This window comes from Lepisosteus oculatus, chromosome 2, assembly GCF_040954835.1.
Source record: "Lepisosteus oculatus isolate fLepOcu1 chromosome 2, fLepOcu1.hap2, whole genome shotgun sequence".
In the NCBI taxonomy this organism is placed as follows: domain Eukaryota; kingdom Metazoa; phylum Chordata; class Actinopteri; order Semionotiformes; family Lepisosteidae; genus Lepisosteus; species Lepisosteus oculatus.
In genome coordinates, this window is record NC_090697.1 from 46,335,243 (window position 1) to 46,359,049 (window position 23,807).

The following is a 23,807-nucleotide window of genomic DNA, read 5'->3' on the forward strand; positions in this document are numbered from 1 at the left end:
CACCTTATTCAGTTTATTTTACAGATTTTCTGCTAAATTGATATATATATGATTATGAAATTACACTATAACACATTCTGCACCATGGTTCACTAGATACTGCATAAAACATCATGACAAGTATCTTTGGAAAACTACTGTATTATTACCTTAGCAAAATCTTATATAGCTTAGTTTATTTTGAAATATATGTATTTATTCTAGTATTACTCTTCTTTCACTCTACTTGTTATTTTAATAGTTTCTCCAATTATAAAAATTCTACTTCACTTCTTCTAACAGGAAATACATTTGTACTAAAAATGGCAAAACTCTTTGTAAAAAGAAAATATGGCTAATTCTTGTTTACCTTGTCAATGTTGCTATATTAAAAGAAAGAGGAAATAGTTCTCTGTAGCAAGTCGCTCTATAAACTGACAGGGAATTGCAAGAGCAAAACACAAAGATATAGAAAGATTAAATATCCATTTATCTAGAGAGAAAGCAAAAGAGAAGTACAGAGAGACTAGACATAAGAGTGAATAGATGGCAAACTCTTCCATGGCCTGTGCAGTCACAAGATATGAACCCACTGAGAATATATCCTGTAAAATGTTAACTTCCTTTATAAAATTCATTTTAATGCAAATTTTACTGTAATACTACAAAAGTATTAGATATGCTGGACTGAAAAGATTATCTACAGATATTCTAAGTGGAATACTTCCTAGCACAAAAGCCTTCATTCATTTTGTGGTTTCATTCTTAACTTGAACATTTATTTATGTCTTGTCTCTGTATTTATTGAATATGTATGGAAAACATATTGTTCAAAAAGGCATTTGATACATTTATTTCAAGATGTAAATACATCATAAACAAAATTAACTAAAAAACACACTTTTCAGCTGTTGTGCTCATTTTATAATATCTTTGAAAAGCCATGTACTGAATGTAAAATGCTGAATAATTTTACACTTAAGAAGCCTGAGTTCATATTTGGCTCAGATAGAGCTGTCACATATACCTGTCTGTGAGGTGAGAGTGTGTGTAATATTAAATTCATTTTAAGTCCTATTTCCAGGCCAGGGTAAAGGCTATATATACTGATGAAAAAAAGAAACACAACATTTTCTGGAATGAGAATACCATAGTTATAGCTTATGTACTTTCACAAAAAGTTTTCAATTTGTTTAAAGCCCTCTGACCAGCAATACAGCTTGTGCAGTGAGGCATTGCAACTTCCCAATCACACAAAAGCTCGTTAGGTGCACTTTTACCCAGCAAGGTCCAGGCGGAACAATGCCTGATCAGGTCACCTTTAAAAAGGCCTTAATTCAAAGTTTAGGTCACTGCAAAAAAAAGGCCACACATTCCATAATGCCTCGAATGTCACCAGAAGCAAGGGAGAGGGCCATTGGCATTCTGCAGTCAGGCATGTCATGTGCCAGAGTTGCCAGACACTCTGGAGTACTGTAAGTGTCCTGACTGCAGAGAAGGTTTTAGCAGACCGGCAGCACAGATGAACGGCCAAGATCCGGTCACCCTTGAGTGACCACACCAGAGCAGGAGCGACACATCAGACTGGTCCATCTGAGAGATCATTTCAGATCTGCCACCTGTACTGCTGCTGAAACCTCCGGCAGACACAAGGCCCGCATCAGTGACACGACAGTGAGGCTCCATGTCTCTGGCCTTAGAGCAAGGCGACCTGTCAGAGGCCCTCTGCTCACACCTCCTAGACGTCACACCTGACTGGCTTGGTCCAGACAGAGGCTGGGATGGACTCGTCAGCAGTGGCACCAGGTCCTCTTTAAAGATGAGTCACTCTTCAGCTTGTTCCAAGCAGATGGGAGGGCCAGAGTGTGGAAGAGGAGGTGTTGCATTTCTTTTTTCCATCAGTATATATGTATAATATATCATTACATTTTAGTAGAGGTTTTAGGATTTTTTTTTGAATGATGTCCTAAAATTAACTTTTTATTTCTTATATTTAGCATAAAACATACCTTTCATTTTAGATATATGTATGTGTGTAGACCCAAGGAAAACACTCCTGTAGCTAAAAGCCAAAATAATATAAAAAGCAATGCTGAACCATAATTCATGAATGAAATTTTCAAATCGGACACCTAAGTGAGATGGCACAAGTATCTCCTAATCTGTGTATTATTCGAAGGTTGCTGAAGGTAGTCTCGATGTAGCTGGTCTTCAGGGCTCTGCCTTGTTCTTGGAGTGGTCGCCGTGAGTCATGTTCTCCTCATGCTCTTCCTCTTCTTCAGGTACCTGTGCAAGAGAGACCTTCACAATCACCCCCACTGCTGTTGGATATTGCAGGCTTTAATGACAGGAGAGACTGAGCAGTCTCAGTGCCAGTGTGGGCCCAAAGAGGCTGGCGGTGTTGACCTGCAGAGTACAGGGCTCAGTGCAGTGAACATGTCACAGAAGTGAAACCACCAACCTTGAAACCTACACGGTGTAGAATTCTACAATGGTGGCGGATTCAGTCCTTTGGCATGGCAGAATTGGCCCATGTCTCTGGCCCTGACGCTGTGTGTGTGCGCTCAGAAACTGCGAGCTACCATGAATGAATCCCAACAGGGGCAGATCATAGTTACAGGAAAACATGAGGCATGCACAGACATCGAAGAGGCGACAGTTCGGGTGATAGATTAGGGGGGCAGTTACTATTTATTTGCTGTACGTATACACCTTTACACACACATACATGCAGGGGGTGGATAAAATAATAGAAAAACTTAATGAAACTAGTTAAAGGACTCGTATTTTGAAGTAACTAAATTACAAGTGAGAAGGATTGAACACATGTGTTTCAAATTCATATTCATGTTTCCACCATGAAAGATGTCTTACAATCGATGTGGGTTTCTACAGCAACATGAGGGACCTAACAGATTTTGAAAGAGGTGAAATAGTTCGTATCCAATTTGAAGGTGAGTTAGATCTAAACATCACTGAGCCTTTATGGAAAGTTCTCAAATGCAGAATGTGGAGAAGACTTCCACCTCATTCATCTCTCAAAGAACTGGAGGCTCTCCTTCGTGAAGAATGGTCCAATATCCCACTGTATTGAAAGAGTTCAAAACTTGTATAATAGTATTCCAAGAAGGTGTGCAGCTGTCCAGCTGTCATGAAGATAAAGGGCAGCCCAAGGCCTTTTAGTTAATAATATTCATCTATTACTCAGTGCTCCCATTATTTTGTCCACCCCCTGAAGATGTGAAGTGATAAACCTATTGTTATGGTACAGTACATTTATTTTCACCTAGAACTTCTGGATAAATCCTCAAGTTAATCAGCTCTCACCCTCATGCAGTTTTACTGTAATCTTCATTCTGGCTTTAACCTTAGTAAAAGTGGAAATGTCTTGTCAAAACTAGATTGACCTGGACACAGCCAGATTCACTAGATTACTGGCATTTGGTCTTGATGTGCATATACAGTACATCCATACTCAAGAATATTATAGTGCATCTTTAATATATGCCATGTATTGAAGTAGTTTTTAAAATACGACTGTATATTACCAAATAATGGATTCCATTTTAGAGATGTTTGTGATGTCTACAATTTTAAAAACAAATCTTCTGGTTTAAGAAATGATAAATGTTTAATTTGTATTTCTAATTACCTATCATTTTTTATCCAGATTTCTTTATTAAATATTATTACTAGTTTATTTACTGTATATATAAGTTTTTGTCTCATTTGTCATATATTAAAATAATTAAAAGGTCAGTCACCGTGCCTTGGAATTACAAGAAATAATTCATATTTTGAGTTCTGATTTGGTAATTATATCAACAACCACATTAGTGGTAAATTAGCTATATAATAAAAGTGCATTATTTGTTTAATCTAATTCTTTTTATGACAAGTCACTCTGCAAACCTGAAGAAGTAAAAACAATTTTCAAATTATTAGAAAAACAAAGATGTTAAGATTCACATTTAATTCACTTTAAATCAATGAGGGAAATAAGTCATGAACCCTTGTTTCTGGGAATATAACACACCAGATTACACACGTTACTGTGAAATAAAACATAGTCTTTAACTTGATTTGCCGTTAAGATACTGACTCAGATGCTGCTACTTTCTTAGCAACATTATGTCTAATTGATTTTGACATACTTTAAAATATCACTTTACACAGCCTAAAGCCTGGATTAAACCTTGGCCCATCAATCATAAGCACAGTGCTGATCTGACAGAGGCAAAAATCCTCTGGAAAACAAAAAGCCTGTATCCAGTACCTGTCTTATGTGCTATTGCTGTTTGGATGGAAATTCTGTTCTACTCAGGGCTTCAACAGACACAAATAACTGTACTGAATTTATTGTGCTTTTGCTCTATGCTTCCAATTAAAATGGTTATCAGGTTGGCAATTTTTTATATTACATACCTCCCAATAAACAGCATCATCAAAGCAGTTTTGATCTGGCGGTTGTCCTAAAAAGGGCAGCTTCATAATAAGACCTGTCAACATGTAAGGAAATGATTTAATATGGTGCTAATATATAATTGTTATAGCCATTCTCTCAATTCAGTGCTGTTGGAACCCATTTTTGGATATAGAATTATCTTGTGCAACCATGGCATATAATTATTATGCATGTTTGTTTTCGATTAACATTTCAAATTTCTACTGTATTTGTCTTACAAATATTTTTTTCTGGTTTTATTATGGGGCTGTTACTGAACACTTACAGTATTTGGGGTAATACAGCTCAAGTGTTCAGACCCACCCCACGCCCTCCTCCATAAGCCTTCTTTCATAAGTTGGGGTTGTAAATTTAATTTTGTCAACCGCTCATGTTGAGGAGTGAGAGATTGTGCCCACTTCATACTTTAAACCCAGCACATTAACCCAGTGTCCTGTACAGTTAATCTCAGAACAATGCTACACAGTAATGCAACCAAATGGATAAAGGATCTAGGCCTGTGGCAGCCCCTGTGTGCAGTTCTATATGGTTTCACTGGTGCTGGTGATGCAGTATGGAATAGATGTCAGACAAACCTGTCACAGCTCCTCCCACAATGGCGATGCCCACAGATGATGCCAAGGCTGCCACTTGCATGACAACATTTCCACTGAGAGACAAGAAATTGGAAAAAAAATTAGAATGCAATATCCAAAAACAGTAAAAACGTTCAATGGTCTTGCAATATCCTGTGTGTGCTGGAGAAAGTCTTGAATGTCCAAAAAGTATCTAAGATACCTGTAGAATGTTACGATGAATGAAAATAATTGTCTTCCTGTAGCTCTATAAAATAACTACACCCTAATCATTTAGCAACAGGTTTATTCTCATTTCATTTCTAACTTTCGATCATTTCTAACTCTAATTTAGGGCTTACTGTTTCAGCTCCACCTACCTAGAAGAGGAAGGGCAAAGAAGCCACCATTTCAATACTTTTTGTGGTGGTGCTGGCACTGCATCGACACCCTCTTCACTTGCAGCTCTAACATGAGCTTTAGGAATTTGATTCTCAAGGTTTGCTGGGGTGTGCGTTTGCTTACGGACAGAATTAACCTGAAAGTCAACATTATGCCAGGAAAGCAGGAAGAAATTTGATTCTTGTTTCATCGGAGAATAGGATCCGACTGAAGGAGGACTACAGGATAGACTATCTAGGCTCAGGTTGAATGTATCAGGGAGCAAGGCAGTGCACTGTTGACCAGAGCTGACAAGCGTGTATTACTCTTTCACACAGATTCATCAGAACAGCACTGCAGCTTGCCCCACTAACCCTGGGAAGTTTGGAAAGTGTGTTAGAAGATGCACTCTTTGGATGAACAGCCTTGAAAAAGGTTCTGTATTACAATTTACATTTCATGGACAGTCATGGCAAGCTATGCTTAGTCCCAATTTCTTCTTTTTTAAATAAATAAATAGTAAGAAGTGTTGCAATTCTTATAATACAGTACATATCATTCTTATATTATACATAGAAATGAGCAATATTTAGATAATTTTGTGCTCAGAAGCAAATAAAAAAAAGAAACTGAGTTGCCTCTTTACACAAAAAGTGATGGCTGTATGGAACCAGGTGACACACCATTCAAGAAAAGGCTGGATGAAAAATAAATATTCTACTAACAAGTTAAATGAGTATGACAGGCTCAATGGCCTCCTTGTAACTATCTTATGTTCTTAAACTGAAGGTCCCACTTGTACATTTTCTGGCATTGGTTTTTTCTAAGACTTCAACAACTGTGGCAGAACTAGACATTAGTTTGTGATGTCATACCACTTTAGATGTGTATTCTCTGAAAATACTCCATCTCAACAGTTCACAAGCTATCTAACCCATTTAATTCAACATGCCATGTGTACCGTAATATTACTGTGAATACTAAGAATAACAACACCCAAGGATTATGCATACAGAAAGCTTTATTGTGTGGTTTAGTCACAATAAATTTGGTTTAACCTGGTTGGCTGTGGTCTAACCTCCAGGCCAGAGGACGAGGAGGCTGGGAGAGCCATGTGGAGTGAGGAGTGTCCAAGGGGCAACTGCAGAGCTGGAGATGGGGTGAGGGTGGGATACTAAAAGATGTATGTGAGGTAGAGAAGGGTGTTTTAGGAGAGGGAATGGCATCAGGAGGGATTGCTAACCACTGACAGCCGAGTTGGATACCTTTGTCATCTTCCCTCCCAAATTTCTGATACAAACTCCATTAAAAAGAGAAGTTTTACTCCTAGTCTTCATGACCTGTGAATTGAACCTCAGCATCTGTACACTTGAGAATGAACTATACATTAAAATAAAGAATCTCACCTTTTTGCTCCCAGTGCCACAGCTATGATACCAGCAATTCCTCCTAGGATTCCAGGCATACCATGGAGGTTATGAACACCACAGGTGTCTTGGATACCCAGTTTTGATGAAAAGACAGGCTAAAAAATAAGAATGATACCTTTTTCAGAAAACCATTTAATCATATACTGAATTTTTATTTATGATGAGACATACAATAAGAAATTTCAAAAGCTAAGACCCACAGATAACTTATATACTGTAAGTGATGAAAATTTTGGTTCATCTTATAGATATCTGGCTCTGGGCTGGGGTCATTGACCTGGTTTCCTGAACTGGCTTGGGAGAATTCTGAACAAACACTTGCTGTTGTACTGTATGTGACACCACAGAAAAAGCCGAATGGCAGACAACATCATCAAGAATAGCCACTGGAGTAGAATGCAGACTCTTAAATCCCCCATTCATGGAAACAACATGGCTGGTCTCAAACTATAAAAACCATTGCAATTCGGGACACGGTGGGAAATACACCTCGTGTGTATCTCCTTCAGTGTTTTCTGGAAGTGGTCGTTTTCATTACAGTTAAACTCATCTCAGACCTTCACTGGACTGCACTGTGACTCCTTGCATCCAATCTAATGAACTTTGAATCCATCCATCAGTGAAAGACACTTTTCCAGCTGTGGGTTACAACAAGCCGGGGCCAATTCCAGAAACACAGGGTGCACGGTGGGGCTGAGAGAGCTTGTCACCCCTCTTGGAGGGGATGCCAGTCCATTCCAGGGATACAGGAAGGCTCTAGTTTGAGAAGCCAATCAAACCTGACCAGTATGTCTTTGGGTGTTGTTGGGAATAGGGAAAACCCACAACATACTGTAGATACGAAAGCAGAAAATCTGCTCTGCAAAACTGTATATTATGTCATGGCGGCTTTGCAAATAACCATGGGGTGTGTCTGCGTGCTGTGTTCAGCTGTGTGGTTCATGTTGACTGAATAGGATGGGGAAAATATTGATTAAATTAAGAAACAAATAGCCTGTCTTAAATCATAACTTCGTTTCTTCTTTCATTTAAGAATTACAAGATCAGTTTTGCTTTTATTCAGTGGAGACCTGCCACCAAGCTTCAATTCATCACATTGCTTTACTTTAAATTCTGAAACAGTAAAAACGTTCAATGGTCTTGCAATATCCTATGTGTGCTGGTTTTTTGTTCCATCTGAGCTTTTAATTACTAGTGGTAATTGGTACCTGTAATTGACCTACTTGTTGGTATAGACTTTTTTTCTGTATTTGGTTTTTGGTTTCTCAAACACTCTAGTTAAAGTGCATTATTTCCAACATCTTCAGCACACAGAACACAGAACTGCTGTCTCTCCTCAGTGTGCTTATTATGAATTTGCTCCCTTATTTCTGAATAAACAGATCTTCATACAGTCTGTGATGAAAAGGTCATAAACACACACAGGCGGGAATGACACTGTATCACACACTCCCACAGTGAGTCAGTGTTTTTCCTTTTGATTAAGTCCAACTGGTTATATTTCAACCAACACACCTCAATAAGGGCAGTCCCGAAACTCGCAAATTAACGCAACATTCATACCAATGTCAAATTTCTTTCAGATTTTTTACGACCTTCAAAAAGAAGATTGAAATAAATTAGCACTGGCAATTACCAGCACCAAAAACCAGCAGACACAGGGGGACTCCAGGACCAGGACTGAGCACTGCTGCCCTGGGCCATTGCCTCACATGCTTCCTAGCTCCTATGAAAGGTTGCAGACAGGCCAGTGAGTCGCTTTACCATGCTTGCTTTGAGCACAAGTCAAGCTCTACATATTCAGAAATGGCCAGTCTGAGCCTGGTTCATGTCACTATCCATAAATGACCAGAATGGCTGTAATGCCCAGTATATAAGTGAAGAAATGTTGTTGTGTTGAGGGAAATAACAATGCAGCCCTGCTTACTGGCGGAGCAGGCTATAATGGATTAAGCCAGCTGGCACTTGCAGCAAGCAGTAACATAATGGCAGTGCCGCAGTGCCGCAGTGCCTTAGGCCTCAAAAAACATTTAAGAAAAGAAAAGAAACACCAATAAGCATGATTTCCTTAAACCAGGTCATGCTTAGGTTTAACAATATAAATACGTACTGTCAGAAACTTGAATCCCACAGTGGAGATGATTCCAGCCGTAAGCCCTATCAGCATGGCACCGTAAGGCCCAATGGCCATATCTGCACAAGTGCCGACTGCAACCCCACCTGCTAGTGTAGCATTCTGGATGTGCACCTGTAAAAAAACGGACAGGACAGGACGAGAAGCACTGGTTAGTTTTCAGGTGTTTACTTTGTTGAATTCAAGAAAAAAAACAGTTGCGACATGCCAGTTCAGCAATGCCAAACCTTTCCTACAATGGGGCAGATATAGTCATAATAAGAATGATAATAATGTTATACAGTATTTTATGATGCAGTCATAAAGAAGTCATCTCACACTCAGTACAACACCAAAAAAAGTAAACACAGAAGACACAGTAAAACAACCACAAAAAAAGCCTTCCAGAAAAAAGTAACTTTTTAGGATAGACTTAAAAATATCCATGTGGATGAGTCATTGACTTCTTTTGGGATTATTTTCCAGAGCTATGAAGCACCACAACAAAAGGTCCTGTTACCCAAAGACTGTAGATATGTCACCCCTAAATACTTCATTTTGGATCAAAACTCATGCACTGTGCTATCAGCTGTTATTGTTGCAGCATTCTTTTTATGTAGCTGATAGGAGGAAGGAAATAACATGACCTCAATAAGAGTGTTGAAATAAATGCCTTATTGTCAGGTTTAGTGTGGGCATGCTGTATATCTTCTGTAAATGTCTACATAGAAACAATAGTTTAGACAATGTCATTTTACTTTTTGACAAAGGGGGAACATGCCAAAAAGCAGAGTCTACTATTGTGGAACACCAAAAGGCCACCAAGAAAATTAAAATAGCAGTGCTGAGCGAGGTACTGTAATTGTAATTGTATTGTAATACTGTAATATGTAATTCATCTACAGTAAGTGGAGTACCTAGAGATGGCATATTGTACAAACTCAACTCATTAAGTTGAATGTCATGTTTTAAAGTATTGAATGCAGCACTGAGATCTACTGTAGGTGAGTTAAGATGGTAGAGCACCCAAATTAGCAGTCATGAGGAGATCATTAAGAACCTTAACAAGAGCTGTTTAAGTCCTGACTAAAGCCAAACTGAAAGGGTTTGAAAAGTTTATTCACTATGAGATAACCATTTTGTTGCCCAGCAACAGCATGTTCTAATATATTCACAAGTAAAAGCATGTTAGATATGGGCTGAAATGATAAATTATTCAGATAACCCAAACATATTTGTATTTTTACACAATGGGATGTCTTCAGTAGTTTTAAAAGCATCTTTATGGAAATGTTATGTTCTATCTCACACTGTCTATGTGCAAAGAATCAGCTTCACAACTCTGCCATTACATAATCGATCATGTTTCTTCAACAATAAAAGTTTCAATTAGATGAAAACCACAAACAAGTGAACCCTCGCACTGAACAATTCCTTTACATACATTCCTGTAAACCCCAATTCAAGCAATCTGCAGTAATTTAAAAACTGCCTCCACCACACCAGAGCTCTAAGAGTCATTTATTATGTTAAGCTCCAAAAGGGCAGAGTAATAGGACAGGAATTAAATGAATTAAAATGAATTAAAAGAAACCAATTTATCAATAATGTAACCACAATTGTGTGTGAGGTTGTAATAGTGATAATAAAGCACACCTGTATTGACAAAATTGAGTTTTTAATGAAAGTTTGGGAGGGGTGAGAGCATCCAAGTTCTCCTTCGCCTCTGCTACTCTAGCTTGTAACGCTTCCTCCCCGACGTCACTCCCCCAAACCCCCAAAGAGGACAGGCCCTCTGTCTTCTTGGCATTCGTCTTTCTTCCTGCAGCCCATCTCCACCTTTGCTGGCTCTCCTTGGTCACTCCTCATCCTACAGGAGGATTGTCCTGTGGTCAGGGCACTGACCCTCAACCAGGCGGGTTGAGCCAACTCTTTCTGGTCTCTCTGTTACTCAACACTCAGTAAACACTTTTCAATACACTTAATTCTGGGTTGTTGTCATTCCTGGTGAGCACACTACATTTAGCTACAACTAACAGACATGTATTGCTGATGTCCTCACCATGTCCAGTTTTCCTTTTTTTTCCACCAGGCTTGAGATGGCATATGCGGAGAGCACACAAGCTGCCAGGGACAGGTACGTGTTGACGACAGCTGTGTATTGCTCTTGAGGGGACTCGGCGATGGCAGAATTAAAACTTGGCCAGAACATCCACAGGAAAATTGTCCCTGAAATGGTATTATTACATGTGGTTAAATAAGAACAATTACAAAGGAGAAGAAGCCATCCAAGCCATTTAATCTGTTTGGAAGTTAGTAGCTAATGAATCTGATCTCATCCAGTTGTTTCTGGAAGGAAGCCGGTCTATCAGTTTCAATACCAAGGTTGGCTAGCTTGTTCAATTCTCCCACACCCCTTTGAGTAAAGAAGTGCCTTCTGTGCTCAGATCTAAATGTATTTCCGCCTAGTTTACAGTTGTGTGCTCTGTTTTGTCCAGGAAATATTTTGTGTATAATATATGTTGAAGATTAAGAAAGATAATTACATTTGTAATAATTCTGTTACTGTAAACGTGCAAACATGAAATGCAGCATGCATTGTAGTTTTGTAATATTGTTTAGATGCTTTAATAGCCAGTCAAATTTCATTTCTCTTTACAATAAATTTAGCTAAGAAAAAAAAATGTTGGAGTTTAGTAAAGACAAGAACTACTGGGTAGAAAATACCATTACTTTTCACATCAATGCTATGCATTTTAAAAGTATTAAATTAAGATTATATTTACTCTTGTTATTCAAGTTTCTGCTCTTACTGCTGTATCTACAACTAATAGGTGTATATAATACTATAATAATAATTATAATAATCATAATTGAAGTGATTATACTGTAGGAAACAACGAACTTCACCTATAGAGTAGAACAGTTACACTTTCTGTCCAACAGATGGCATTAAATGCCAAAAGTGCCTTTCAGTAGACTGGAAAACAAAGGAATATATGTTTTCTTAAAGGTTTCTAATTTAGAAATTATTTTCTGTTTATTTCCTTCGGTTTAACATTGCTTTATAATACCAGAATTGTTTTTTTACTTTACATTTTCCCCTAAGTGAATAGCTAAATAAAAAAAATCTGTAACTGTGAGGTGAACTTCAGTCTTCAGGGTAATTTCATGTGATTTAGATACTGCTTTTGCACTTTTATTGCATTGTGAATGTGAAGATCAGGATCAGAACCCTTTTGGTGTTGATTCCTGGACAAAGCAATTGATCAACTCAAAGAAGCTGATCTGTATGAGCAAGATGAGGTCTAATTGTATTCATTTTTAAAAGGCTGTTCTTTTCAAAATTCACTGAATAAAAAAGACAGCATGAAGCAGTGCTTATTTTTAATGCAATTATACATTGCATTTGCAAGTAGTTGTTCTTCTGTGTCTCTCCAACACAACATAAAAATTACATAGCACTACATTTCAACAAATGTCCTTGTTTAGCTGAATGAATTGTGCAGAGAAAAGAAATTTGATAGGCTACTGTACAAACAGTTGTATGCGTGCTAAAGTTAGATTTAAATTACAATTTATTACAAAACTATACAATGCTGAATTTAGTGTTTGCACATTTAATTGAAAGATTGTAAACATAATATTTTTTTTATTGTAACCATGTTCTATTCACTAACTCATTTTAATTTTCATCTTACCAATCATGGCGAAGAGGTCAGAGTGGTACACAGAACCATCATTTTCATGGCCATTGCTGAGACCAGGTCTGTAGAGCATGCGGGCTACAGCCAACCCAAAGTAAGCTCCAAAAGCATGGATTACCATTGAAGCACCAACATCACTTGCCTGGTTGGGGATGACAACAACAATAATTACTTCAATCTGTTCTTAACAGCATTTACAAAAAAAACTAGAAAAGCTTGAATCCTTATCAAAGAGTGGTTTGTCAAATGGATTTTAAAACAAATATTCTGGATGTTGGACCCTAATTTCATCCACTTTCACCTATCTGTGTATAAATATCAAGGAGTTCCAACAGGCGGATTGCTGTTTTCCATTTCTGTAGCCAATACATTTTGCTATTCAAATCGTGCCTTTTCTCTGTCACTATTAGACCAAACTTTAGAATTGGCTCTTGGAAGCTGGACCACAATAAGGGACCACATTGTTCAGGATGGCTGATATTAAGTGGATACCTTAAGATCCACCTACACAGAGTTCCAACCCTTCCTTTGGTACTGTGGAAGAAGGCACACCGGGTCACCCACCAGAACTGGTTTCTAAGAATAATGGTGCTGGACTTTTCCTTTGAGACACTGATTTTGATAACTGGGGTCCATGGGGTTCTTGTGCTGGTTTGTGAGTGTGTACCCCTTGTGGATAAGATGTGTTCTGTGTGTCATGTAGGCAGTTATAGAAAACATGGGTCGTGCAAGATGTGTAGACTGATAAATGTGTAGTCATTTATTATGTTATGTTAATATAATGTGTAAATACTGTATGTAGGATAATTGTCTTGTCTGGTCTGCGGATGCACTGGTGACTCTGGGAGATATAAAGAACTTGTTGCAGAGGAAAAAGGGTCCTAGCATCTTTAAAATTACTACTGTAGGTGGCATAATGGACTACAAAGTTAACTTTTAAAAGCACTCCCTGCATTTATGGGTCACCATTTGTGACAGAAATGTTTTCACAAAGCCGTACATTTTACTGTGTAACTAGAGCCAAAGAAAAAAACATTCCAAGAAAACAAATGCACTGCTAATTTTCAGAAAATAATAAATTATCTTCTTTTTTTATTATTATCTAATTTTTTAATTAACATTTCATAGACTATACAGATGCTTCAGATACAGTGCAGTACTCCAGGTATAAAGAGAAATTACTAAATATAGCATTTTCTTCAAGAATGGACCTTGATTTGTGTTTGCAATTCAGCAAGTAACATCCTGTAGAAAGGATAAAAAGAAAAGAACGTATTTTCAAACACTAATTAAAAATACTAACCTGTAGTATTTCAACAACAAGATGTTCATTCATTGCAAATATGGTGATTTCCAAAATTGTCATTATCAGGAGCTGGACGGGACTTGTTTTTCCCAAGACAGCTCCAAATGAAATGAGAACAGTTGCTGTGCTGAAATCCGCATTGATCATACTGTGAGCAAAAAGAAGAGTTGAGTTCACTACTACTATCTCATTTTTAATATCAGATAACTCTAGTCTTTTGCCACTAGAAACATAAATTCCCAAATAAATACTTTTCAAAGCTGTCACAAGTTGTCAAGTTTGATGAAGAAAATGGTGTGTATTTGGTAATGGTCTGTTATTAATAGAGGGCAAGCATAAAACTATTGTCTAAACTGTAAGCAGCAATCAATGTATAACTGGGTTAATCAGTGACATATAGCTGGGTTAAACCATACTGTTTTACAATTTTGTGGTTGATTTTTTGGAGGATTGCCTATGGGCAATGGTACACAGTGGTGTAGAAAACAGCTTTGCTTGGATGTATGATTACCATCTGCGGGCGAGCAAGAAGTGTGTGCCACAGTAATTACCTATAAATGTTGACTTGGATTTTGCCATGGTGCATATGCCAAAGTCCTTGCATCAGCATGCCCCATTGAAGACCAAAGGCAGCCAGGAGCATGTTGAGGCCGACACTGCTGAAGCTGTATCTCTTCAAGAATGTCATCAGGAATCCGAAACCAATGAAGATCATCACGTGCACGTCTTGGAACACTGCGGGGAAATGAGACTTGACTTGTATGTCACAAGAGGATAGGAAAAAGAAAGCTGGTGGAGGTGGAGGACCTTCAGTCTTCCATTAGAAACAGTTAAAAACCAGGAAGCAGAGACTTCTGGCTGTCGGTTTGTATCTGGTACCTAGTGAAGGCTTCAGATCCTTAGGCGCTGCACAAAGGGGGAGGAACAGATCTGATGCCTTCATGCTAAGTAACACTAAATAAATGGCCAGGCTAGTCATAAAACATTTAAGTGCAACTGAAAACAGCCACATGAGTGTAACAAACATTTTAATCAAGTCATACTGATGAAAAACCCATTGACCTGCCCAGTGATTACATCAGATATTAGAAACAAGAGAACATAATTTGGCCTATCAAACCTGGATCAGTTAGCTACTGTACCAATTACCAAAGACCTCATTCAGCAGTTATCTGAAAGGACTAACAAATCCAACAACTGGACTGGCAGCGTGTTCCATACTCCCCAGCCCTTTGTGTAAAATTCTGTTACGTGTGTCCATATCAAAAAAAGAATGAGATTCAATCCATTTTTTAAGTGACGAGAACAACCACAAAACAAATGAATTCCACCTACAAGGCCCATCCGCCCTGCAAGAAGAGTGGTGATTTAAAAAAACAAAGAAAATTATGTAAACAGGGAAAATCAGTTTATAATATTTTCAAATACACACATGTAATCAAAATACAAATCAATTACTAAGTAAATTACTGTTATCCACAGAGGAAATGAATATGTAAACAACCTTATAATTACAGATTCATGTCGATTAAAAGTGGGCGCCATATTTCCTTAAATTATTTATGTCCATTATATGCCCTTGGTGACTGGCATCCTGTCAAGGGTGTATCCTGATTTGCACCCATTGTCTGGTGGGTTAAGCCGATATTCATTGCACGTGTAGTATGGACGTCCTCTTATTGTGGGTTTCTCTAACGATGCAGTAGAGATATATATTTGCATATATTGTGTATTTCATCTAGCGTCTCTGATTATTTTTCTTTCTGATTATTTGCAATCGCCAGCTGTGTATTAGTTCTGTTTTGTAGCTACAGCTGTGGTACCTGCACAGGGGGATGAGGACTCTTGCCACCCTTAAACAAAATGAGTAGTGTCCCAGTCGTGTCACACCGTGTTTCACACGTCTCACAGTGCTCACAGCAGAGTTAGAACTGATTGAAGGAGGAGTGTAACAGTGCAGCCTCACAGGCCAGCTGAAAATACCAGGGGTGGTTGCTATATACTGCCTCATTGAGACCTATGCAGTTGGGGAGAGCTGCAGTTGGGGAATCTTGATTAATTAAAGTTAAATAATTTAGTAGTACAGACTTGAATCATTGATGCTTAACTATTGGGGGATTCATTTCCTAATCTCCTTATCTCCACCTTATGTAAATTGTTTTCTTCACAACTGTAAGATAGAAATAAAAAAATACAATATTTTTTTATTTAATGCAAAAGCGAGAAGTACAGTAACATAAAAGACTCTTTCAAAAATTTGTGTAGAACTGTCTATGGGGATTGTTGAAAACCAATGAGTTTTGCAATACATTTTACACCAAACAATCAGAATTGAATGGCACTTTTTATTAAGTCCCAAGACCTATAAGACTAGCTATCTCTCTAAATTCTGAAGACTGGGCCAGTCTAAGTTAGTTTGACTTTTAAGAAGTACCTTTTATTGAAACTATTCATAATCTAATTAAGATTAATTTGATTAAGATGTGCTTAGAATGTAAATGAAATAAACCTTTCAGTATCACTACCTACTGTAACTTGTTTGTGTCCTCTGACTCTTTTCTTCCACACATGATTTGAATTACCTTTATAAATAACTCTCAAAACAAACTACTCTCTCCATCATGATTTTTAAAGAGGAACTTTTTATGCTTGACTGTTTTATACAGGAGATCTTAATGTTCGGAGGAATGTGTTTCAGATTTTATTTATTTCACTTCACAAGTCTAAAAATCAAAACTGCAACCTGATCATTATACAGTACTTCTTTAATTCAAATGTATTAATATTAAGGCAGACTGAATAATAGAACCATAATTCCATCATAATATATAGTATCTTTATTCAGCCATTAACTGAAACATACTTATTCCTGCCATCTTGGAGACTATCCTGGATGTATAGGACACACGGCAGGACTATACCCTGGATAGATGCTAGTCCATTGAAGGACAAACATGCATGGGCAATATAAAGAAATCAAACCACCTAGCCAACATTTATCGTAAGGTAGGAGGAAGCTGGCAAAGACAGAGAAACCTCCCTGTGAAACCAATGTGAACATACAAGGACCACACAGAAGGTACCCTATTCCAGATTCAAACCCAATTGTAACAGCTGTGAGGTAGAAGTGCTAACTGCCAAGCCATCCTGCTGCACAGTATCATTAAGCTACACATACAATCACTTATTACAATAGAACCATTCAAGAGAGTCACCTGATTGAATTTCAGATTTTCAAAGGAAATGTGAAACAACATATTTCTAAATGCAGTGGTATGCTTTAGCATTTTTGGTATAAAGTAACTATAGTTCAGGTTTCCATCTTAAGAAAATGAAGATGACCTTTATACTGTAATTGTACATGGAGAAGCACAGCAGTCAACGCAAAACTTGAAATCATGTGTAATGAGCCACACTTCCTTTATTACAAACTAAACATTTAATTATCAGATACTTCTGATATTGTAGGTGCTCTTAGATAAATTAATTTGTTCTTATACAGTACTTCACAGAGCTGGAGATAGTCAAAATATTTATGCACCTTTCTTTTCAATGCTTTACAAATAAGTAATCCACATGGTTCTATTGTTACCACAGAACTGCTGCTCCATGCTCTGTATTTTTAATTTAATTTACTGTATGATCTGATTGATTACAGGATTAGTGTTGGGGATGGGGATGGGTTCCGAGTTGAGGGTAAAGTTAATAGGTATAAAGTCTTCAATGTTCACTTTAAGCTCCTAGAAGTTTTAATTTATATTGCAGACATGGCTGGGAATAAGAGAAGAAAAACTGACAGGTACTCAGGTCTTACAGTAAGAGACATGATATTATGGTTTACAGATCTATTATTTCTTGTGATATTTTCTCCCCTTTCATTAATTAAAAAAATAATACAAAGAGCGGTAGATAAGTTAAAACTGAACTTTAAACATAATGGTAAAGTGTTACAACTGCTATTCGATATGTTGGAAATTAAGTTTAAAATAAGCCTGGAGAGCTCACATGGAATGAATGGCAATGTGCTGTCTTTACCTGCCCCAGGATAGTGTGTATGCAGTCTGTGGTGTTAAGTCGTGTTAAAGTTTGTACTAGATGGAACAAATCAGTGTATGCGGCAGCATGGTGGCGGAGTGGTTAGTGTTGCTGTCTCACAGTGTTGGGACCCTTGGTTCAGTTCTAGACCTGGGGTGCTGTCTGTGTGGAGATTGTATCTTCTCCCCATGTGGTCATTTCCATTTTCCTTGATTTACCAGTACAAAGACATACTGGTAGGTTCATTAGCTCATGGAAAAATTGGCCCTGGTGTTAGCATGTGTCTGTGTATCTAACCTGAAAGGGACTTGCATCCCATCCAGGGTGTACCCCACCTTTAGTACGTTGCTTGCCAGGATAGACTCCGGCTCCTCCATGATCCTTGGTTTGGATGAAGCAGTTACAAAATGGATGGATGGAAATTGGTATATAAGAGAAGATGATTAATTGCTAATGCCTACATTTCCACAAAACCCTCCAAGTTGTGGGTCAAATATATAGCCTCCTTTTGTTTGTAGACTTTCATATGTTTTAATGAAACAACTTTTGTGTTCTTGTTATAGGTCTCACAGCTGCTGCAGCTATTTTGTTTCATGAATGTATACAGCATATATTTAAAGTGAATAATCCTTTAAAATATGTTTGTGAATGTTATGTTACAAATGTAATCACTGTTCATAAATTCAGTTGACACAGTCACAGATATCCAAAACAAATACTGTAACTGCATTATTGCATTTTGTATTGAATTATAGAGTATTATTTCCTTTGAACAATACTGAAAGAAACTGTAGTTTTAATGCTAATGCCCAAGAACGGGTTTGAAATCATTCTAGATATATTTTTTCTAGTAACGAATGAGCATTTCCTGAGAATCTCAGGGAAATTGTGTAAAATAATAATTGAGAGTCTTCTAAAAAAAACTGGACTGAATTAATTGTCACACTCACTCAGTGGGCTGCATCTGTCCTTAAGGGTTGCAGTACAGCATTCAGGACAGGAAGTGTGTAGTTCACTGGATTGTTGCCTAATTACTGTCCTGACCTTTCCTGTTTCTGGAAATACCTTAAGTACTGCCAAAGAAAGCTGTTAAGATGATAACAGCTGGACAGTATAGGCAAATCTGGGATAGTGGAAAGACAACAGCTTAACCAGTAAATGAGGTGCAGAAACACAAACTTCTTATAAAACCATTAAAAATGTACTTGCTTCTTGAGGCAAACAATGACAATTACTATATTTTAATTAACATAACCTGTATTAGTTTTTAACAATGGTAACAAAAGACAATGACAGGAGGCAAATTTGTCTAGCCCATTTGGTAGTTAGTTGATCCAAGGGTCTAATCCAGACATTTCTTTAAAAAAAATCCAGGGTATCAGCTTCAACAATATTGCTGGTAAGCGTGTTCCATACTCCCACAATCTTTAAGCTATAGAATCCTCCTGTACTTGGTTTTCAATGCACTATCATTTATAATTTGGTCTTTGTTAATTTGGTTAACAAAAGGTAAGAGGAATAGAAGGTAGTTCTGTGTTTAGGTCATACTTTTCTTTTTGTTCTCATTGAATGCTTGCATTATTATAAGGTTATAAAAATGCTCTCAAATGGGAAATGTAATGTACATCTCAGAGCCACAGGGAAAACCAATCTTTTTAGAAGGGAGTGCAGAGAGCAGAGCAGGTGCAATGCATCGACTTCCTAAATGAAGGCTAAGACTTTGTTTTTTAGAGTCTCTTAAATAAGTGGACAAGGGAATTGCACATTCACATCTGGCAAGACAACATAAGCAAATGGCAAATGCAAGAAAATTTGCATGCTATTCTGTACTGTTTTTTACAGTCTGGTGGTAGTAAGTGAGGCACGGAGAAAATTGCGTGTGCAATCATGGGAGCTGTGATTTTCTTTTTTTCACAGGCCTCTGGAATGTAACAGATGTAGACATTATCAACTCCATCATTAGAATGCAAGCTCAGATATACAGTATCAGGTTTGTTGGTTGCTCTGGAGGGGCTGAATGAAGGAGATCCAAAGATGAAAAGCGCACATGTACTCTGACATCTGAACCGTTCAAAAGGCTTCTTCATTATGTGCTTTACCATATAGTTTTTGCATAAAGCTAAGTAAAAAATAAATAATTCAAACTAAAAATTGAATCCATACTTTATGTGCTACCACACACAAAAGCATTTTTTAAATATCTGGATTCTTACTGTATAAAACAGGGGTCCATCCCTGGTCATAGAGGATCCCTGTTGAGTATGTTTATACTTGTTATAATATATGTTTATTATCTGTTTATAAACACAGAGAAGTCGTAGATCAATTAAGAAATATGCTAAATTGAAGAGAATCACAGGTGCAAGAGCCATCTTACTCACTAGAGAGGGCTTGTTTCCAAGTCAAAATGGCATCATGCAGGAAAGTGTTTTGGAACAAAGAGTGATAGTTATTCCTCAGGAATGAGGGATCAGGGGTGAATATCTGTGAGACAAGTGTATTGCCCATTCTGATAAGTGAATAAAGAGTTTCAAAGAGGAATAAAAGATAAATCAATCTGGGTTGTCTTTGGTTCCACGTCCTAATCATATGAATGCCTTGCTGTTGAGTCTTGAGAGAGCTTCTGTGCATGAGGTTCACCCTATTCCTGCCTGGTCTACAGTGCTACAGAATGGCTTCACACATTGACTCTGTCTGTCTCAGGGTTTCAGAACTTAAAGCTGAGTGTGATTTTACAGCAGCAGTTACATCCTATGAATGTGACAGAGGGAAGGATGTATTAGAGCTTATTTGGAATAATTCGCCTAGCTGGCAGAATTGCAGCCTGACTGTAAGGGTGAGGCTGATCGAACTTCTCCTCATGTGTGTGAGGAATGAGCCAGGGAGCTGCTGCAGGGGTGTGCTTGGAGTGGCAGGAGGGATGCAAGAGAAATGTGCTAAGGGCAGCCTAGAAGGTAAGATATACATATATACAGGATGTAGGGGAACAGAAGTAGGAAAGATTAGGATCTGACTTTCCTCCTGAACTTCTGTTATAAACTCTTTTAATGAACTAACCAATCCATGAAACGCAACAAGCTGCTACGTGTCCTTTAAGATGAATCCAAAAAAACAGAGGTTGGGAATAAGCAGGGAAATGAAACTGTACAGCAAGATATGACAGCAGAAGCTGAGTTTAAAAATCTGACTTTCTGTTAGATTTTTTTATCAATTACAAATGAGATTACACATTTCTAAAGGTGATGACTTGTCAGCGTATGTTCCAATACATGCTCATATGTATCACAAATACACCTCTAAGTGACTTTAAATTGTAGTTGATGTGATTGAAATGCATTTCGTGCCTGAGCCATTGTTTTTCTTGATTGCTGAAAGGATTGTTTGCTGGCTAATTTCCTAATGGGGCACTAGAGATTATTTACATAGCTGGGTCCCATTAACTTCAAAAGAAACAAAATCCATTCAAAGCATTTGTCCTACAGGGACATCACTTTTTTAATAGTGGTACTATTTTTGCCATATCAATCCACTGGACTTTTGAGCTGTACATAGATGTTCAATATCTGGTGTTACTAAAGATGACCTTTTGTAGATCCATGTTGCTCTTGATATAAATGATACAAGCAATATTTCAATCAAATTAGTATGACTTCTTTGAGGAAGGGAGTATTTTAGATAATTGTATCAGAAATGAAATGTCTCATCAAGTTTTAGAACATACACAGAGAATTAGCTTCAGATCTCAGATTCAGTAACACAGGACCAGAGACTTAGCCATGCTCTGAGTATATAACTACTTAAGTACAATTGAAATGCATTGAAATCTTTACCTATTGAAAAACTATGTATTACGCCAATTGCAATCTGTCACTATGCCTGGTTATACAGTTAGTATGACCTTGTTGTTAGCAGGTCATCACGATTTAAAAGCTGAGAATAAAGCTGAGAATACAGAATACAATTTTGGGAGTCACTTACACTACATAATCTCCTTACAAAAATTAAATACTTGTGTGTGGGATCTTGGTGCTCAGTCTAATCTGAAAGTATTCCCTCAACACCAAAAAAATATGATTCCTATATTCCTGAATCAAATATTAAGCAATAAAACAACAACAACTTTATCCTTCCATTCTGAGGTGCTAACTGTGTGCCTATATGTTCACTCTGTGTTCGTGTGAGTTTCCTTGAGGTGCTCTGGTTTCCTCCCACAATCCAATGACATACTGGTAAGTTAATTTGCTTCTGTAAAATTGTCCCTGGTGTGAGTGTGTCTGTGTGTTCGTCAGTGTGTGCCATGCCATGGACTGGCTTCCAATCCAGAGTGCATTATGCCTTGTACCTTCTTCTTTCTGGGATAGTCACCCATTCACCATGACCCTGAATTGAAGAACAAGTTGAAAGTAATGTACTGTATACTATTATTTTTATTTATTTGGACAAATGTTCTTATGGCACATATTTTTATACCTGGCGACACAGCACCGAGTGAACTGAAACATGAGGTACTGTACTCTTTTCTTGCATGTTAGTAAAAGGGCTGTCCTAAACTGTTTGCAGACATGCTCAGCTGCACATAGAGACTTAAACGCTTCTAGTAATCTTTGCTGTTCATGCGGACCCCACCCATCTGATATGTATTTTTACATGCTAGCATTTTTACTGACTCACTGCAAAAACTGTTTCTCAAATAAATATTAAACTGAAGTTATTTTATTGGGAAAACATAACTTATTTTATTCTAATATCATTACAATAAAATCAATATATCTGCCACAACACAAAACAGAATAATTTGTTTGTGACTGAAAACACTTTAAACTTTTGCAGTACATTAAACAGAAATACAGTAAATTTAATAATTGAATAAAATAGATTTATCTATGCAATATGTATCATGTTTACCATGCCAAATATGAAGCAATGCTCTGTGTGGTAATTGCACAAGTAAGGCTCATTTGGTTACATGCATTAGATTTGAATAATTAAACTGAGGTAAAAACAGGCAGCAACATTTTGAGAAATTCCTGTGAAATTATTAAATTGGCACTACTGTTTAAAGTGACTGTTCACATAAACCTAAAACACATCAGAAAAGGAAATTCTGAGCCATTCAATGTCTCATTTTGTAAAAATGTGCAGCACATTTTGAGTCTCACCATAAACAGATAAAGTATAAAGTAATACAATCACAAAAAATAGATTATTATAAAATCAAAGCTGAAAACAATTGTCTTCTTTAAAAGTAATTGAAGAAATAACATCTCATATACTGTAAAACGTAAATAGAACATACAATTAAAATATTCATTTTATTGGTGTAATTTCCATCATAAATGGAAAACATTGGCAAATAATGGCAGATAAAAATAATGAAATTGATAAAATAATGGCAAATATTTTTCAAATCAGGAATTAAATTAAATAGTAAAGGACACATAAACATTTTTTAGAACTGAATGGCAAATCATAAAGGTACAGTACAGTATATACATTGATGTGACATTTCAAATAATAAGTATATAATGATAACTGAAAACACTGTATAATTACATATTGTGCAGTATGCAGCGAACCTTAGAAACTTCTGAAGCAACAGGTCACAAAAGTACTCACCAGGGTACAAAGCACTGAAGTCGGGTTCTTCATTTGAATGACTGCTATTTTGTGGGCCATGATGAGCATCAATTTTATCATAGGTCACAAATACTCCAAATAAAATAATTGTAAGAATCTCCAAAGATATGGCCAAGACTGGAAACTTTAGCCTCATGTTGGTAGAGTACAACGAAGGCATGGTGGAGCTCCTTGGTATGTATGAATGTGATAAGAGAAAG

General features: G+C 37.2%; 1 protein-coding gene across 1 annotated transcript; it reads right to left on the reverse strand.

The window, feature by feature from the left end:
* On the reverse strand, window positions 1-23,807 carry rhag (Rh associated glycoprotein). Its single transcript, XM_006625911.3, has 10 exons — window positions 23,587-23,807; window positions 14,487-14,670; window positions 13,933-14,083; window positions 12,624-12,771; window positions 10,985-11,151; window positions 8,920-9,057; window positions 6,786-6,904; window positions 5,020-5,093; window positions 4,405-4,478; window positions 1-2,265 (listed from the first exon to the last, which is right to left on the reverse strand). Exons 1-10 carry the CDS (start codon window positions 23,765-23,767, stop codon window positions 2,191-2,193), a joined length of 1,311 nt encoding a protein of 436 aa, XP_006625974.1. The 5' UTR covers window positions 23,768-23,807; the 3' UTR covers window positions 1-2,190.

Coding starts and splice junctions, on each gene's coding strand:
- rhag (XM_006625911.3), bottom strand. CDS start 23,767: ATGCCTTCGTTGTACTCTACCAACATGAGGCTAAAGTTTCCAGTCTTG. Junction 14,671..23,586: donor CTTCAGTGCTTTGTACCCTG/GTGAGTACTTTT, acceptor ATTTCCCCGCAG/TGTTCCAAGACGTGCACGTG. Junction 9,058..10,984: donor AAAAAGGAAAACTGGACATG/GTGAGGACATCA, acceptor GTTTTTTTACAG/GTGCACATCCAGAATGCTAC.